This window comes from Myotis lucifugus, unplaced genomic scaffold (assembly GCF_000147115.1).
Source record: "Myotis lucifugus unplaced genomic scaffold, Myoluc2.0 scaffold_337, whole genome shotgun sequence".
NCBI lineage: Eukaryota > Metazoa > Chordata > Mammalia > Chiroptera > Vespertilionidae > Myotis > Myotis lucifugus.
The window spans coordinates 225,107-243,608 of record NW_005871385.1 but is presented as its reverse complement, the minus strand read 5'-3'; the positions used below and the strand labels follow the sequence as shown (position 1 = coordinate 243,608).

Here is an 18,502-nt window from a genome sequence, read left to right as displayed (position 1 = left end):
GCAAGCAGTTAGGGGCCAGCAGTCCCCGATGTGAGAGGGATTCCGATTCAGTTAGGCCGATCCCATGGGATCGGGCCTAAACTGGCAGTCGGACATTCCCCAAGGGGTCCCGGATTGCGAGAGGGTGCAGGCTGGGCTGAGGCACTCCCCCCACCCCATGTACAAATTTTGTGCACTGGGTCTCTAGTATATATATAAACTTACACTATTCTAGAAACCAGCAAAATCATTAAAGATTTTCAGTAGTAGAATAACATGTTCTACTACATCATTTCCTTTTCCAGTTAGAAAAAAGAACATCCCATCCCTAAGGCTTGTAATTTACAGCATACAATTGACTGGCAATGTTACTTAACCATCCTGACTAGATTTTAGCAGTTTTCAAACCCAAAAGAAAAGTTCTGAAAATGTGAGGGTGTAAAGAAAAAGGACCCCTCTTGCACTGCTGGTGGGAATGCAGACTGGTGCAGCCACTGTGGAGAACAGTATGGAGTTTCCTCAAAAAATTAAAAATGGAACTCCCATTTGACCCAGTAATCCCACTTCTAGGAATATATCCCAAGAAATCAGAAACACCAATCAGAAAGGATATATGCACCCCTATGTTCATAGCAGCACAATTTACAATAGCTAAGATTTGGAAACAGTTTAAGTGCCATCAGCAGATGAGTGGATTAGAAAACTGTGGTATATCTACACAATGGAATACTATGCTGCTGCAAAAAAATAAGGAACTCTTACCATTTGGAACAGTATGGATGGAACTGGAGAGCATTATGCTAAGCGAAATAAGCCAGTTGCAGAAAGACAAATATCACATGATCTCACTCATTTGTGGAATATAATGAACAACATAAACTGATGAACAAAAATAGAGCCAGAGTCATAGAAGCATCAGACTGTCCAATCTAAGAGGGAAGGTGGGGTGGGGGTGGGGGGCAGGGAGGGAGGTAAGAGATCAACCAAAGGACTTGTATGCATGCATATGAGCATAATCAATGGGCACAGACAGTAGGGGGATCAGGGCATGTGCTGGAGGGTGGGAGTGGCTGGGGAGAGGTCAATGGGGGGAAAAGGAGATTTATGTAATACTTTAAACAATAAAGAATTTTTTTAAAAGTCTGTTCCTCAATACCTACAGTAAAAAGAGGATATGGTAAATAAACTTCCATAATTACTAAGAGCTAAATTTTAAGTTTCAAAATGTACCCTTTCTGATGCATTTAATGTATTTCACCTTTAGCCTAAAGTGAATGCTAATTTTTCCACACATTAAATCCTCCCTTGATTTGCTCTTCCATAACAAATTAATTTTTTTCATCTGTGAACAGCCTGAGAGAAGTTATTGTCCATGTATTTATAGAAAGTTCATCAAACAGGAGATTTTGGCACTTTGGGAAATACAATATCTTAGTTTAAGGATTTAAACTAAGCATTTAAAGATGAGAAAACAGGATTCCAATGGCTGTCATTGCACTGAGGAGTAGCGACTGGGTTTCAACCCCATCTCTGACTGCATGTAAAGCATTTATCCCAGTCTAGGGCAGATAGTACATAGCATATGTTAGCTAGCTATTGTTCCTTTTGATAACACAGACTACCGAGGATTTAGTTAATTCTACCTTTTGTTAGAGTAGACATCCTCAAGTTAGCAGTCAGCTCCCACCGGCCTCTTGTAGCCATACTGTGCTACAAACCTGGGCCTCAAAGTCACCCTGAAACTGACTGTATTTTACATATGTAGTAGCTCATAACTGTCCGTTAAGAAGCCATAAAAAATAACAAGGGCGATGTCGATTTCTCAGGATTCAAAGGCTATATGCCCTTCCTTCCCCTTCCTTGAAATCTTAGATCTATAACCTTAGATATCCTACAATTTGCTCCAATTAATGTCAAACTTAAAAGATGAATGAAAATCCAGTTAAGGAAGTTCTTTTGGCTCCTGGCTGAGTTAAATCAACTCCATGTTCCACAGCAGGCTAATTCTGTGATGAAGCTACGGCCATAGACTTATTTTTGCCTAGGCCAGGTAGCTTTCCCCTGCCCCACTGTCATCCTGAAAATGTGTGCAGTGGTAACAGGAAGAATTTGATAATCAGATCTGAGTATCCCCATAACTTAAGTGAAATTTAGCACCACTGTTAGGAAAACAGTTTAAACCACGTTGATCACCGGAATCCTAGTCATCTGAAGGATGACTAAATTTCACCCATTATGTTGTCCCTTCAAGGTTTGTTGATTTGTAAATTCCCTTGAGTAGAACAGTATAAAGGGCAAGATTTATTATGTTTAAATAATATGAGTTTCTTCCTTGGTATATACCATACTGTGGGAACCATGAAAAAACTAGGCTTGATTGTTCACAAGTTTGATAAACACAAGTTTGGGTTTTTTATGTTTTATTGATTTTTTTAGAGAGAGAGGACTAGAAACATCAATGAGACAGAAAAATCGATCAGCTGCCTCCTGCACACCCGCTCCTGCACATACCTCCTGCAACTCGGGCATGTGCCCTCACTGGGAATCAAACTGGTGACCTCTTGATGCATGGGATTGATGCTCAATCCACTGAACCATACTGGCCAGGCAATAAACCCAAGTTTTTAATATTTTTTCTTTAATGCTCTGCAGGTTCACCATGGTGGGGCTAGGTATCGGTCTGCTTTTGTTGATTAGAGAATTTCTGTCTCTTTTCAATTCTGGAAAATTATCAGCTGTTATCTTGGAATATTGCCTCTTACTCGTTTTGCATTCTTTTAAACATTCTTTTAGATGTGGATCGGGCATCTCCATGGTATCTCCAGATTTTTCAACCATTTTTTTCATATTTAAAATTTTTTTTATCTCTTTGATGGTTTCCTTAGATCTGTCACATAGTTCATGAGTTCTCCAGTTGTGTCTAGTTTGTTTAACTGTCCATTGAGATTTTTCTCTTTATTTTAGTGACTACATTTTTATTTCTAGAAGTTCTATTTGGTTCTTTTCTGAAATTTTCCTGGTCTCTTTTTTCATACTCTTCCACTTTTTAAATCATGGATTTTATACCTCTTCTTAGACATCTATATTAACTTTGGTTTTTCTACATTATTCTATTGTCTCTGATTCTTATTGGGGTAATTCTCCTCCTTGTTGCATCTGTTGGTTCTCCCTCATGGTAGTTGGTTTCCTCGGTGGTTTGTAATTTTTTATTGTGAGTTCATCTTTGGTAAGGGTTGTTCTATCGAGGGTAGCCCATGGGCCCTGATTAAGAAACTGTTCCTCCAAAGCAGCCTTACATCTATTCCCATCTGAGCCTTAGGGATTTTAATAATCTTGGTCTGGTTTTATAGTTAATGGGAGCACCCACAACAGAGGAATGTAAATTAGTAACTCATACCCACATGTGGTGCAAGCCTAGAATTTCAGTTTCTTTAGGTGACTTTCTTTCCTATTAATGGCCCCAAGCTGATAATAAACTTCCATTCCACCTCTCTGGACAGTTTGCAGCCTTTTTCTAGACCCTTTTTCACAGATGGGGTAGCTTTTCAGGGCTCTGAACTATAAGCAGGCGGCATATGCAGAATCCCACTTTGCCCTGGCCAAGGCTTCCTCACTTACCTTGTGTGGGCTCTGAAATCCACCTCCTGCTCCAGCCTCCAGGCCCTGTAGGCAATCTTAGCATCCTAACAGGCGGTCCTCCTTGCGTCTGCCATGGCACCAGCTTCTGCTGTCTCTTTGATTTTGCTTTTTCTCTTCCTTTCTGGCACCTGGGGTTTCCCTTTCCCTTTCAACAAATGTTTGCTGCGCTTTTTCAGCATTTCCATGTGTAGGTAGCAGGAGGGGCCTGAATGGCACCTACTGTGTCTGCCCTGTCACCATAAAGCACAGGGACCTTTTTGTGAGCATAAGAGGTTCCATTCTTCAGTGACCTGAGTTTGAATCTTGGATCCACCACTTCCTCACAGTGTTATCTTCGGCAAGAACCTAACATTTTTGAGCTTCAGGGACAACATAGAGATAAACATAGACTTCCCAGGTTTGCTGAAAAAATTAACCAGATAATGGATGTGAAGTTCCTTGAATAGCGCCTAGCACATAGTGAATCAGAGCATCAGTATTGCCTGGGCAACTTTTCAAAAATACAGATTCCTGGGTGCTGCCCCTGAGAGATTCTGATTCATCAAGTCTGAGGTGGGGCCAGAAATCTGCATTTTTAAAAGCTACCCAGATGATCCTGATAGGCTGTCAAGTTTGCACACACTCCGAGGGTTACTCAAGAAATGTTAATTGAGCCCTAGCAGGTTTGGCTCAGTGGATAGAGCATCGGCCTGCAGACTGAAGAGTCCTGGGTTGGATTCCAGTCAAGGGCACATACCTTGGTTGCAGGCTGGATCCCTGGCCCTGGTCAGGACATGTATGGGAGGCAACCAATCGATGTGTCTCTCTCACATCGATGTTTCTCTCTCTGTCTCTCTCCCTTCCACTCTCTCTAAAGATCAGTGGAAAAATATCCTCAGGTGAGAATTAACAGCGACAACAACAAAAAAGTTAATCATATCGTCATCCCTCATTTCTAAATGCTTCAAACACCTATGAAATGAAACCTCATTTTCTCCCCACCCTGATATGTGTATCTCAGATGTGGTGAGGCCGTGGAGAAAAACAAGCGTCTCATCACAGCTGACCAGAGGGAATATCAGCAGGAACTCAAAAAGAACTACAACAAGCTGAAAGAGAACCTCAGGCCCATGATCGAGCGGAAAATTCCAGATCTCTACAAGCCGATATTCAGAGTTGAAAGTCAAAAGAGGTAAGAGCTGGAGGAGAAGGCCTCTTCCTGGGGTAAAGGATAAGGGCTTGGGGCCCAGCAACAGGGCACACTCCACTGCACACGGGCTCAGAGGGAGGGCTGGGTGTGGGCTAGAGTCAGGGGAGCTGCCTGAGCTCAATCTGTTCTGCTTCCATCCTGATCCCCCCTGTCCCTTCTCCTAACCTCACTGGGACCCCTCCTGCTGGCCATTGGCCAGCCGTCTTCCCAGGCTGACTTACCGCCCGCCCGAGTATTTTCTGGCACAGTGTGAAGGGATCTCACACCTTCTCTTATTAGTTACTGAGTACCCCGTGATTGATGTCCTTTTCTAGTGGGTGATTTCCCCTTTCTTTCAAAAGCGAATTGATCTTTCTTACCTCTGTTTTCTTTTTCTCTCTCTCTCCTTAATTTCAGAGACTCCTTCCACAGATCTAGTTTCAGGAAATGTGAAACCCAGTTGTCACAAGGCAGCTAAGAAAAGCTGTCTACACCCATGAAGACTGAGGCTCTGCGACCCCAGAGAAGGACTCACCGGTACTGAAACCACTGGACGTTGACCACGCAAGACAGACTCATGCTCCCTGGCCAGACAGCACTCTAGAAGATTTGGGGTCCAAGTGACCCCATGGGGTATTTTTTCCATTTGGGAGGGGGGGTGAGGGTAGCCGAGGGTGGTTAATCAGAATGCCTGTGTATTTATTAAAGAATCGTTTTCCACAGTATTGAACAAAACAAGTCATAAACACGTCTCCTGCTGAGTGGTCAGTTACTGTCTACCTGGAAGGTGACTTTCCTCTGGCCCGTATTAGGATTTAGAGGATCAATCCAAATTTCCCAAGGGAAAATGGAAAAGTTGCCCACCAGCCTATTCAAAGTGAACCTCATTCATCCCCTCTTCAAGGGAAAAGAGGGTGAGCGTGCAGGGGTGCAAACCATGTTCAACAAATCTGTGAGGGCCTTAAGGATCTAAGAATCATAATGGTTGGAAACTTGGGGACAGATTAATTATTTGTGACCTCGTTACCCTTTTGGTAGCGGTGAACTATTGTTATATAGTTGTTTTTGCTTTATTGTTACTGGTAAGTTAATTTAACCTGTGTTTCTAGAGGAACACACTCGCACTGATTTAGGAGATACATGGTACTCTGAGCGGCATTCCCTTAAATTGAAACCATTTTCCTGGTGCTTTGCATTTTTTCTTCTCCTCCTCAGTGGGACCAAGTTTATCTTTATAAAAGGGTAATATTTCTGCTTTCATATCGGCACACTGTGCTGTACGCTAGCATATGCATATCACATACAGTCTTTTTTGACTTCTTGTGACAATGTACTTTAGGAGAAAGATGAACAAAATTATTGAGAATTAAATTATATATTTTTAATATGACTGATTACCTTGACTGGTACTAAAAATGCACTAAGAGTTGTAAACAAAAAGTTTCCCCTTGCAACTTGTGCTTTTTGTACTGACAACTCGTAATGCTTTGTACAGCACTTCAGAGAAGAAGAAACATGGGCGACTGTGGCCTTGGCCAATCAGCGCTGTCCAGGGTCGGACCTCTTCTGCAATATTTATTCTTGGTGCTCCTGAGACAGAATTTAATTTGGATATGCCAGAACTTTTTGTTTATATCATCAGGTCTGCATGAATTTATATCCGGAGAGGGACTTTTTTTTGTTTTTAATTACTAAAGCTTAAGTTTAAGTGACAAACTTTGTTTTTTAAGCATTCAGGGCAGAACTCTTTTTAAACTATATTATATACTTAATTGCTTTCTTAAATGAGTATACATGATGTATATTTCATATCATTCCATATGTTGTTTAGTATCTTCTGTGTGGGAGCTCCTGAGTGAGATGAAGGTTAAATATCATTGTCACTACCCTCCAAAGTGTCTCCGTTTAGTGAGGAAGAGGCTCTGTGTGCGCATAGCCGTAACACACAGCAGTCTACAACAGGCCCATGGAATATAACGTTTCCTGGGGGACTCGGGATGGCCATCATTATCAGCACCTATTCTATTCTGCTCTCAAACAACAGTGTTAGGTGCTAAGTTATAGGGGGCTGGCTTTTAATGCCACGAGCCCTAATAATCCTAATAACCTAGGATATTCCTGACTAAATGTCCCTGCTTTTAATTTTTTAAAAAATATCTATTTTATTGATTTTTTACAGAGAGGAAGGGAGAGGGATAGAGAGCCGGAAACATCAATGAGAGAGAAACATCCATCAGCTGCCTCCCGCACGACCCCCACTGGGGATGTGCCCGCAACCAAGGCACATGCCCTTGACCGGAATCGAACCCGGGACCCTTGAGTCCGCAGGCCAATGCTCCATCCACCGAGCCAAACCGGTTCTGGCTGTCTCTGCTTTTAGATACCTGTTGGTATATTTTTTTTACACAGTTGGTGCCACTTGCTGCCCAAGTGCAGGAACTGTGTTCACTGCTGCATTGCTGTTCCCTGGCCCAGTGCTCATCACACAGAAGATCCTCAATAAATAGTGGTTGAATGACTAAGTGAATAAGTGAGTGTAAGGAGGCCTGCTTCTAGAACAGCACTGTTCAATGAAACATAGCGCAAGCCACATTAAAAATAATCATAAAAAGAAATAAGTGAAATGAGTTTTAATACTATGTTCTATTTAATCTCATCTATGCAAAATATTGTCATTTCAAAATGCAATCAATATAAAAATTATTGATGAAGTATTTTACATTCTTTCATACCAAGTCTTTGAAATATGTATGTATATATTTTACACTTACAGATTTTACATCTAACACTTAATATCAATTAAGGCTAGCCACATTTCAAGTGCTTAAGAGCCACATGTGGCAGGTGGCTACTATCCTGGACAGTCCAATTTTCAAAGCTTTAATTTCATGCCTCCTGTCCTTCAGCAAGGTAAAGGGTGCAGTTGTCACTATCTCTTAAGAATCTCGGAAAAATGAAACATGAATATACTGCATAGACCTGATTGGACTTTCCTGACATACATTGTCTTAAAGTCTATAATTCCATTCAGTCCTATCCATGACAACAGATTTATGTTAACAAAAACCTTTTAGGGCTGGCATTGGTCCTTATGATTGCAAGTCAGTAGTCAAAGACAGGGAGCCTTCATGACATGGCCACTTACTTCCCTCAGGGTAAGTGGTTCAAGAGAAGCAAAACAAAAGTGGCAATATCTTTTATGGCCTAGCCTCAGAAATCACAGTCGCTCATGTCTGCCAGAAGCAAACCACCAAGATCAGTCCACATTCCAGAGGAGGAGAATTAGGCTCTAAATTTTGAACAGAGGACTGTTAAATAACTTTAACATATTTTAAAATCACCATAATAGTGTACATTAAAATTCTGTATTTGTTGTCTCACTGGGATAAATGGACAAAACGACTTGCCGCTAGAGATGACCAGCCTTGGAGCTCTGGCTGCTCTGAGTCCCTCCCAGAAGGCTGGGTGATCACCCTCAAGAAACATCTACAACCCAGACCACTGCTACACCCTTGGCAAGCCCTACCCTAAGGACAGTGATCTTTTATAAGAGACAGAAAATCAAACTTAAATCAGTATTTTAAATGGGTGGTTGAGTTCATTGGCTCACTTAGTTGAATAATCCAGAGGTAGTAATGGTTCAGACCCAGTTTGATTCGGGATCCATGCATCATTATCTCCTGATCCATTTCATCTCTGCTTCCTCTTGGTTGGCTCCATCCCCAGGCTTTCAGCAGTGGTCCCTGGAAATTCCAGGCTCATTCATCATAACAAATGCAGTCCTGAGTCTCACAACCTCATACCACCAACTTCCACAAAGAGGAAAAGTTCTGTATTCCAGAATTCCCAGTAAAATTCCTTGGGTTCACTCTAATTGGAGTGGTTCATGATAAGCAAGCTTCTCTCCTTGCACTAGAAGTGGGATCAATAACAACTCAATCCACATGGCTAAGGAACTGGCAGTTCCGCAGGGAATGAGGAAGAATGGCTAAAGCAGTGGTTCTCAACCTGTGGGTCGTGACCCCTTTGGGGGCCGAATGACTCTTTCACAGGGGTCGCCTAAGACCATTGGAAAACACATATATAATTACATATTGTTTTTGTGATTAATCACTATGCTTTAATTATGTTCAATTTGTAACAATGAAAATACATCCTGCATATCAGATATTTACATTATGATTCATAACAGTAGCAAAATTACAGTTATGAAGTAGCAACGAAAATAACTTTATGGTTGGGGGTCACCACAACATGAGGAACTGTATTAAAGGGTCGCAGCATTAGGAAGGTTGAGAACCACTGGGCTGAAGGATGGAAAACAAACCACGAGAGCTCTCTGAAGGACATTTTGCTTTAAAGAAAACACATCCAGAAGAAGGAGCTTGTGTGGACATAAGGATTACAGTTCATTTCATATCATGTTCACAAACTCCGGCCTGGTAGGACCATCCCCTGGAAGGGGAGTAAAGGGGATCTGAAGTATATGAAGGAGAACCCTAGGGCTTATCATATCCTGAAGAAGAGTGTGGACTGGGAGAGATGGAGCAGGGTGTTTTCCCAAACCAGTAATTCATACTCTGGAGTGTTTTGCCAAAACAGTGCAAATGGTTCAGGAATCAGAACTATAGAGGTGAGGGGGGACAGGGGGGAGGGGACTGGGAGGCAAATGAGGGGACTAGGGGAATGGAATAAGATTAGATTTGAGTGGGAAGAGTCAAATATCAAAATTGCCTTTTGCTCTTCATTGTATCCCCAGTACCTGGCCCATAGTGGACACGCAATGAATGCGTGCAAAAGATCAAGGTATTGAATGGAGGTGGCCCTCAGGGATGATTTCAGCAAGGCTGTTGCTTTTCTGTAGTTCTGGGTTAAAAGCTGCTCTTTAAAGAAGAGGAGGATGGTCAACTGGCCACAGAGGAATAGCCTTCCAGTTCCTGTTGACTTTACCTATTATCAATGCGTGAACTAGAATTAAGAGGATTTCCCGCCCCCCCTTTTCTGGTGCTTTCCCTTGAATCATCCTAGACCTTATCCTTAATAACCTTAAACCCAACCGCACAGAGCCTGATTCAAAAGCCAAATCTCTACCGGTCACTAACGTCTTCAGCCTTGGAATTACTGGAGGAAATGCAGCACAGCCTCGGGTGGGATGATCACATTCCTGAGCCCTAAGGCCTTGATGCTGGAACACATCCTGGGGAGTATGGCTGTCCCTGGAATGATGCTACTGAATCCAACCCAGTTCCTGTTTGATGACGATCTTTGTGACATTAGCTTGACAGCAGAATGGCTTCCACCTTCACTATTCTCCCCACACATTGGAAGACAGCAAATCACCGGTAGCAAGGATAAGGGTGTGATTTTCAAGGTGATATAGCCCTAAAGGATACAGGTGAGAAACCAGCTCCCCTGCCTCTTATCAGTTCCTTTATGCAACGAGAGAACAAGGCATGGGTGAACAAATTTTTCTGTCATCCAACAGGTTATTAGATGAAAAAAAGAAAAAAGAAAAAAAAAAGATGGTGACTTCCAAAAGCCCCTGGACCAAGAACTCTGGCCAATCCCCTATACCCATCTAAGCTTCAGGATTTTTCCCTATGAATAGGGATAAGTGTGCCTCTATCTTCTTTCAACCTGCTGTGGAAATCCCGTGAGATGGTGAATTCCTGGGAATGTGTTTTGTAAATCAAAAGTGCTGTCCCAAATGTCAGGCAGCACTGTGTACAACGGACACCTCCAGAAAGTTTCGCCAGGCCCCACACAGTTGGAGCCGCCGCAGGCAATGTTTAAGTAAAAGCAGGCCAAAGGTGCAGGCAGGACAGAGGCCTGAGGCGCCAGAAAACAAGAGCCTGGTCTATTCACCTTGCAGCGGCAGCGTATACACTGTGTGCCTGGCAAGGGCCAACAGCAAGGGCCTTCAGGAAGGAAGAAAGGCTATCAGTGGAACTGACTGGGTACGCAAGGCGCCTGGAAACCCAATCCCACCCAGCTTCCCTTCTCACCGGCCCCCGTTCCCAGTGCATTCCTCTGGGAAGTCAATACACTGGTTCTACCAGCCCCGCTGCGTCCCCAGGCTGCTAGTGCTCTCTGAGGAGATCAGAGCCGACTGACTTCCACCTGAAACAAAGCACTGAGCGGCAAGTTTCCTGCAGCACTAAGGAAGCAAGGACTTACAGCCATGACGGATTTGCAACAATAAACTGACATTGCTCCTTTGGAAGCCCGGAGTTTGGGGCCTCCCAGGCCCCACTCCATTGGCTCCAACTTTGCAGCCAGGACGAGAATGTCTCTACGTGCCTATTAAGCAAAAGGTTTCTAAAAAAGGATTGTGCAGAGCCCAACCATTAAGAGACTCATTGGCCCTAATCCACCGATGATTGAGCGAAGGGTGCTCCAGCAATTGCAGCAGTTTAGGTCAGTGGTTCTCAACCTTGGCTGTACATTAGAATCACCTGGGAATCTTGTTAAAATCCTGATTTCTGGGCCTCAACATTTGTAACAAACAGAATTTCCGGAGGATGAGGCCCAGAAACCAGGATTTTAACAAGATTCCCAGGTGATTCTAATGTGCAGCCAAGGTTGAGAACCACTGGTTTAGATGGAGTTTAGGAAACCACGCCTCACACCCATCCACCCGCCTCTCCACTCCCCACCCCACCCCCACCTGGGCCGTGGGGCTTAGTGCGCATGCGCACGTGGTGTTTTCAGCTTGTATGCAGCAGTCCACCTATGGGACACCCGAGTGGCTGGAAATTGGGAAAGGGAGATGCTATGCGGCATCAGCTGAGGGTTTCACGGAGACTCGGGGCCTTTTACCTCAGGAGTTGCAAAGCTGCAGAAAAAGGAATCGAAGTGAGAATCAAGTAGAGTAACATCATGGCAAATGGGCATAGTCCTAACATCTCCTTCCTGGGCCCCTCCAACTGGATGAACCTGGAGGTCGCAGCTAAATGTGCACTTGGAATGAAAGGTGAGAAGAAGCAGCGGGGAGAGGGGTGTAGTGAAGTCCCCTGAGAGGAACCTCCACCTGCGCCCGCCTGAAGGCTCACTTTCCCGCAAGCCAGCACGTTGAGTGGGCAGCGGGATGCCCTTCCTGCAGAGATGAGGAAGTAAGCGCCAGTCTGTGCCCCGAGAGAGCACACCCACAGCAGGGGGACCGCATATGTGCACAGGGCTGTGAGGTGTGAAAGACTCCTCTCCTACCTGAGCTCCAACTTGGAACCCAGTCCCAGGCTAATCCCTCACTCCACGCTTAGTTGAAAATTTCTTCTCTTTTCCACCCACCCCTCATTGGCCTGTTATTCCTCAGTTCTATCTGTGTATAGGACTGTCCTCTTCACTTGATTAGAAGTTCCTTGAGGCCAGGAACGATCCCTGTTTTTATCGAAGAGATTTATCTCAGTAGACACCAGCATCCGGGGTAGGTAAGACAGAACCTTTAGTAGTTCATGTGGTGATTCTTTTTTTCTTTATTTTGTTGAATGTACTGGGGTGACACTCGTTGACAAAACTCATGTGGTGATTCTTGTCATGTAAACTAGACAATGGAAAATTTAAAATTCTCCTTCAACTACACAATGCCAAGATTATTGTTCTACGATAATGGAGGTGAGAGGGATGGCCACACAGACTGTCCACCAACGTGTTCTTAGCCTCCTACACTGAACTTTGTCTTTCAGAGCTGACAGAGTTGGGCACGGGGAAAACCCCAGCACCAATGGAGGCTGTAAACGTTGGAGTTTGCAAGAGGGCACCACGAAAGAATCAAGGAGGGATGCTATGTGCTGGGGCAAAGAGACGAGGTTTCCCAAGAGAGAGGTAAGGGCACTGGATTGAGGGTGTGAAGGAAGGAACTGTCAGGGGCAGGACAGGAGAGACTGTGGAGAGAGGGCAAGAGATGGGGCTATTCATGTAAGAATCCTTCCTTCTTAGAGCCCAGCTCTGCCACCTTCCCCGGAGTGGGACAGAATCAAGTGAGATGAAATCACAATTTCTGGTCCTTCTTCACTCCACTGTTCTATGAGGTTAATTGACATTCCCATTCATTCTCCTAAACCTCCATGGTAGGTGGGTGTTGCCACATGAGGACTTGTGAGCCAGCCATCAGGAACCAGGGCTAACTCACTGGGCATAAGGAACAATAAAAAGAAATCTGATGCCCATATCCTCCCCCTTTGCTTCAATCAGAGTAGCAAGAAATGCCCTTAGGTGACTGAAAAGAAGGGGCCCTTCTCTGCTAGGGCCAAGTTCTATCCCTGTAGGTCCAGACCTGGTCTTGAACTTAATTACTGGCACTTCATAAATAAAGACAGGCCTTTCTGTCAGATTATATAGCCGTCTTTATCCACAGCCCCTTGCTGAGGGCCTGTCCTGGCCACAGTTTCTGGAAGGTACAGTTGTCTGTTCTGAGTGATCAAGTTCCTGCTGCTCCCCCTGGACCAGGGCTGACTGACCAAGGAAACCAGTGTGATCCGTGAGAGGCACAGCCTCAGGCCTGCATTTCTCATTCTTATTTCCACTTTCCTGAGGTGTGGTGACCTTCCTTTCTGTGAGGATCTACCATAGACCCCTCTTTTTGTGAGGTAGCTTGGGTGGGTTTCTGCTTCTTAGTACTGCATGGGGACCTGATTGCTCGTGGGAATGCAGAAAACAGGAAATGGAAGCGAGGTGGATCGCCACACATGGATCCGAATGGCCCTGTGAGTTGCTTTGGCCCACAGAGTGCAGTGAAGTGATACTGTGAGAGTTCTTGTCTAGGTCTTAAGAAGCTTGCCAACTTCTTTTTTCACCTTCTTGGAGCTCTGAGCCATTGTGGAAAGAGATCTGACTACAAGGACTGGCTCTATAATTTGCAGGACCCAGTGTTAAATGAAAATGCAGGATGCCTTGTTTCAAACTTATTAAGGATTTCAAGGCAGTGGCCACAGAATATTAAACCAAGTAGGGCTGTTCTGAGTGCAGGGCCCTGTGTGATTGCACATGTTGCACAGCTGTGAAGCTGGCCCTGCTGGCCACCCTGATGGAGTGCCTGGTGGAAAGAGAGGGATCCAGGCCAGGTTCTGCTTTCCAGCCATCCCGGTCTAGGTGCTTGGCATGGGAGTAAAGGCATCCTGGATTTCTTACCCCAACTAAGCCCCCTCGTGAGAGGCATGAGTGCAGGAATGGGTCCAGGTGAGGCGAGCAGAAACACCACTCAGCTGAGCCCTACCCAGGTGCAGAACTGTGAGCAAATACCTGGTTGTTACTCAGGTAAAGCTCACTAAGGCCCTCATGGCCAATGGAATCGTCCTTAGGGCTACTTACTCAGAATAGGTTGTATCCAGCCACAGCTGACTGGAGCAGGAGGACAGAATTCAGTGGCTGAACACCCGCTGTGCTCCAGACCCGTGCTGGTGCTCTGCTTGTGCCAGCTCACCTGATCCTCACCACAACCTGGCTGTGGTTCCCCCTTACGGGAGAGGCCACTGCAGTTCTGTGGGCGAGAGACTGGCCCCACTGCTCCACGGATAGATAGTAAGAGGCAGAGGCAGAATTTACACTTGAGTCTGACTGATTCCAAGACCCGTATAATATCCCTACAATGAGACAAAGATCCAGGGAAGGGGCATGGACCCCACACTCATTGGGTGGGGATCTGATGCAACCTTTTCTCTAGTTTCCTCACAAATCCCACAGCTGAAATGTCAGACTGGCCAGTGATCACCACGGGAAAGACCCCTGATGGGGGACCATCTCAGCACAGTTCTGTCGTTCTCTCCCATCATTCCTGTGATCCTGGGTGACCTAGAAGTGCCCTACAATGAGGCATTCTCTGGTCTTCTGGTAGGGATAATATTAAGAAAATGTGACATGGTTAGCGAGGGGTAGTCACCACTTATTTATATGTGTATAATCCTCCAACAAACCTCTGGCATCCGTGGTCACCTGGGAATGTGTCCAGGCAATGATCTTGCCCCCAGAAGGAACAAGAGTTGATTTCAACATCAGAGTAAGCCGGAGTTAATTAAGAAGCTGAAACAGCTGTCCCTATGTGAGGGCATCTAACAGAAAAAGACTTTCTATTTATATTAGAATTTTTTTTTTTACTGAGCCTTCTTGAGTGTCGTCAACGGGTGAGTGAGTGTGTAGGAAGGAGCCTGTCTGTCTGCCTGTGGGTCATGAACTCATCACACCAGGTCAGCCATGAGATCAAGGTTAAAGGCTAAGTCAGCCTTAAGCAAAATAGTGACATTCCACAGCACAGAGGAGATGGACAAAATGCCATAGACTGGGTGGCTTACACAACAGACATGACTTTCTCACAGTTCTGGAGGCTGGGAAGTCTATCAAGGTACCAGATGATGCAGTTCCTGGTGAGAGCTCTGTTTCTGGCTTATAGATGGCCAACTTCTTGTGTGCTCCCATGGCCTTTCCTGGGTGTGTGCGTGCAGAGAAAGAGCAGCACCTCTCTTCTTCTTTTTCTTTTAATCCTCACCTGAGGATATTTTTCCATTGCTTTTTAGAGAAAGTGGAAGGGAAAAGGGAAGACACACAGAGAGAAACATCAATATGAGCGAGACACATCGATTGGTTGCTTCCCACACTGCACCCTGACCAGGGCCAGGTATCAAGCCTGCAACTGAGGTACGTGTCCTTGACCAGATGAAACCCGCGGACCCTTCAGTCTGCGGGCCAATGCTCTATTCACTGAACCAAACTGGCTATGGCACACCTTCTTATAAGGCCACTAATCCCATTATTAGTGGGATTAGTCCACCCTCATGACCTCATCTACCCTAATTACCTCCCAAAGACCCCATCTCAAAACACCATCACATTGGGAGTTCAGGCTTCAACGTGTGAGTTGTGGGGACACAGACATTCAGTCTATGACACCAACCCTGATCATATGTACAGATCTAAAACTCAGTCTCTCCTATTACCACAAGGTCACACACCTGTCACCACAGTACACCAAGGCATCATCTTGGAAAAAGGGCAGGAAGCAATGCAAGACTAGCCAGTTGCCTTAAAACAAAAACCAAAACAACTCTTTAAACCAAAAACTCTTTTCTAACAAAAGAGAGTAAGATACAGTTAATAATAGTCAATGCAGTAGAAGCCAATGAGGATTGTGTCATTTGCAGGAAACAAATAAACCATATTTACCTTGCACAGTGAATGTACATTGATAAGTTTTTGACCCCATTATATGAAGGTGGGAGGATCACCTGTAACTCTACGATGCTAAATATCCATTACACCTTTAAGGTATGTCTTGTCCACTTGTTTTGCATATGCATAGCTGCATAATTTTATATGGTGCTATTTGTAAAATTCATCAAAATCCCTTTTTCTTGCTGCTATGTGATCTTCCTAAGTATCACTGTTAATGGCTGCATAAGTTGTCAGTCTAAACTCTTGCAGCTGCAACTAACATAAAGCCAACTCCAACTACCTTAGGGAAAGAGGAATTTAATGGGAAAATGCTGGGATTGCTCACTGAACTATCAGAACCAGGCTTCCCTGGGGTCCTAAGTATTGGAAGCCAGGGGCTTGATGTCACCAGAATTCTTCATTACTCATTCTCCTAGACTTCTCCACACGGCGGGGGCTGTGCCACCTGCAAATGTGGGGTCAATTATGCAACTCTCCACCAAAAAGGGAAGACAATGTATTTTCAAACAGAAAATCTAGGGAAAGGCCTTGGACCTGGATTGGATCATGTGTCCATCCTGGACCAGCACTGTGATGACAAAGAAGAGATACAGTGGCTCTTTCTGAGTTGATTTTCCACTCATTTAGTGGGGAGAAGGGGGAAACAGGGATGTGTTAGTAGAAGAAGGATAATATCTACAACACATATCTGATTTGAACAGCTTATTGTTTACCATTTAGATTGTATCTGGTTATTTTGCTAGTTGAAATTATGCTATTTAAAATTACTTGCACATCGACTTACTCTTCTTTGGGATTTCTTGCTTACAGGAGGAGGGGATTTATGTGTATTGATTACGTCTGTGTCAGGTTAGCCACATCAGGTACATTTCCATTAGCCATATTGCCAAGATGGGGCGGGAGAGGCTAAGGGAGTTAGATGGCCCACTTAAGCTGATTCAGTGACATTGACTTGAAAATGTGCATCTTCATTAAGATCAGTAGATTACTACAAATAGTTCTAAAAGTATATAAGAAAAGCCGCATAGGATAAAAACATTAGATTTTTGTGGGGGCTTCAGATGAAGGAGGAGAGAAAAACCCAAATGGTTTTTCATTTCCCCCGCAATAGCAGCTCCTTTCTTCTCAGAAGGAACTGCCTGGGGTCTTTGTGACCTTTGGCTCTCCCACAAGGAAGTTCACAACAACATTGTTTTCAGAAGCCAATACTGTATCCTCCTGTCTCCACTTGCAAGAAAATAACTGGGCTCCCGGTGAGTATAGTTGGTGTTAACAATGATTTATAATACACCCAGTTCTCCAGATGGCTCTTCACATAGAGATTATTTTTCCTGAAAACAGAAAAATATGGAATCTCCCCCCCCCCCTCATCAGGTTATAACAGGTCTACAATCCACTCTGTCAAAACTAGGACCAAAAGCTTTGAAAGAGTTCCCTTAAGACAGAGAGGAACACAAAAAACACATTCCATCTGGTAAATAATTGCTGGGCTTGCATTCCTGTGCATTCAGGCACAAGCTAACTTCTGTACAGCATAAACCTGTGAAAATGTCGAGGCTTAATGGGGCGATATGAGATAACATCTACTTAGATCTATCATAGCCTCCAATTGCAGCCTTCTGGGGTCCTGGCAGCCTAGCACTCTCAGCTCACCCAGAATCCGATGAGCTAGACAGACATAAGATTATTCCAAGATGACTGAGAAAGTTCACTGTTAAGTACAAAAGATTGGGTAGATACATGCAGGCAGTGTTCTACCAGAGTGAAGAATCTTTGCTAAGGTCATTTTCAGATGACCGCAGTTGCAGGACAAAGTCAAATGTGGTTCTAAGTTTCCTGTCTTCTTCCTAAAGAACAGGTTGGAAAGTGTACACAATAGGCTGAATCCATCTCGTGTTGGAATGCTTGGGAATAGGAAAAGTCCTCAGCAGGAAATAATGAGCTACCAAAAAGATTTAAAGCAGTTAATTTGTAATAGGTTAATTTCAGCTGCTGGCTCTCAGTTACGATTTTCATTCAGGAAGAACTCTTTTTAGTCGAAGCTTTCCACCAAGGGAACAAACTTCCTACCAACTGACACAAAGAGTTGGGAGGCTTTGGCTAGAAATAAACAGCACAGATTTATTAAGGGGCGTTGGGGTTTGCAAATCATAAGCACAGCTAAGCAATACCCAGAGTGTTCCAAACCAGAGAGAAAAGCGAAGAGTTCTCAGAGTAAAGAGTACATTCTTGAGACGGATCGTGCGTAGCCTCTGGATTGGTCTCAGATGATAGTCTTCCAGATGTGCAGGGGCTTGGCTAATGGATGTCAGGCGGCCTGGACACATGAACATTCTTTCCTAAGTCTCCTTCAGGGAGTAATCAGAGGGTTATCTATAGAATGTGTGTATACATATATTCCCAAGCTACTTAAGAAAGAATAGGATCATTTCCTCATGCCTCAGCCAACTAAGTTTAGTAATTTAGCAGCTTAACTATAGTGACTCTGTTTTATTTCTTCATTCATTCTTTATTCCTGCCTCTGGAAGCATAGGCAAGAGAGCCATGTATTAGAGA

At 44.3% G+C, this 18,502-nt stretch overlaps 1 protein-coding gene across 4 annotated transcripts in view; it reads left to right on the top strand.

Moving 5' to 3' along the window:
* DOCK8 (dedicator of cytokinesis 8) overlaps positions 1–5,532 on the top strand; it is a 146,553-nt gene extending 141,021 nt beyond the window's left edge. For all 4 annotated transcript variants that reach the window (XM_023764567.1, XM_023764565.1, XM_023764566.1 and 1 more), the window contains 2 exons: positions 4,619–4,789; positions 5,204–5,532. In XM_023764567.1, the coding sequence (XP_023620335.1) occupies positions 4,619–4,789; positions 5,204–5,264 (232 nt within the window). In that variant the 3' untranslated portion in view covers positions 5,265–5,532. The remainder of the gene's footprint in view (positions 1–4,618; positions 4,790–5,203) is intronic.
* Positions 5,533–18,502: the final 12,970 nt, after the last annotated feature.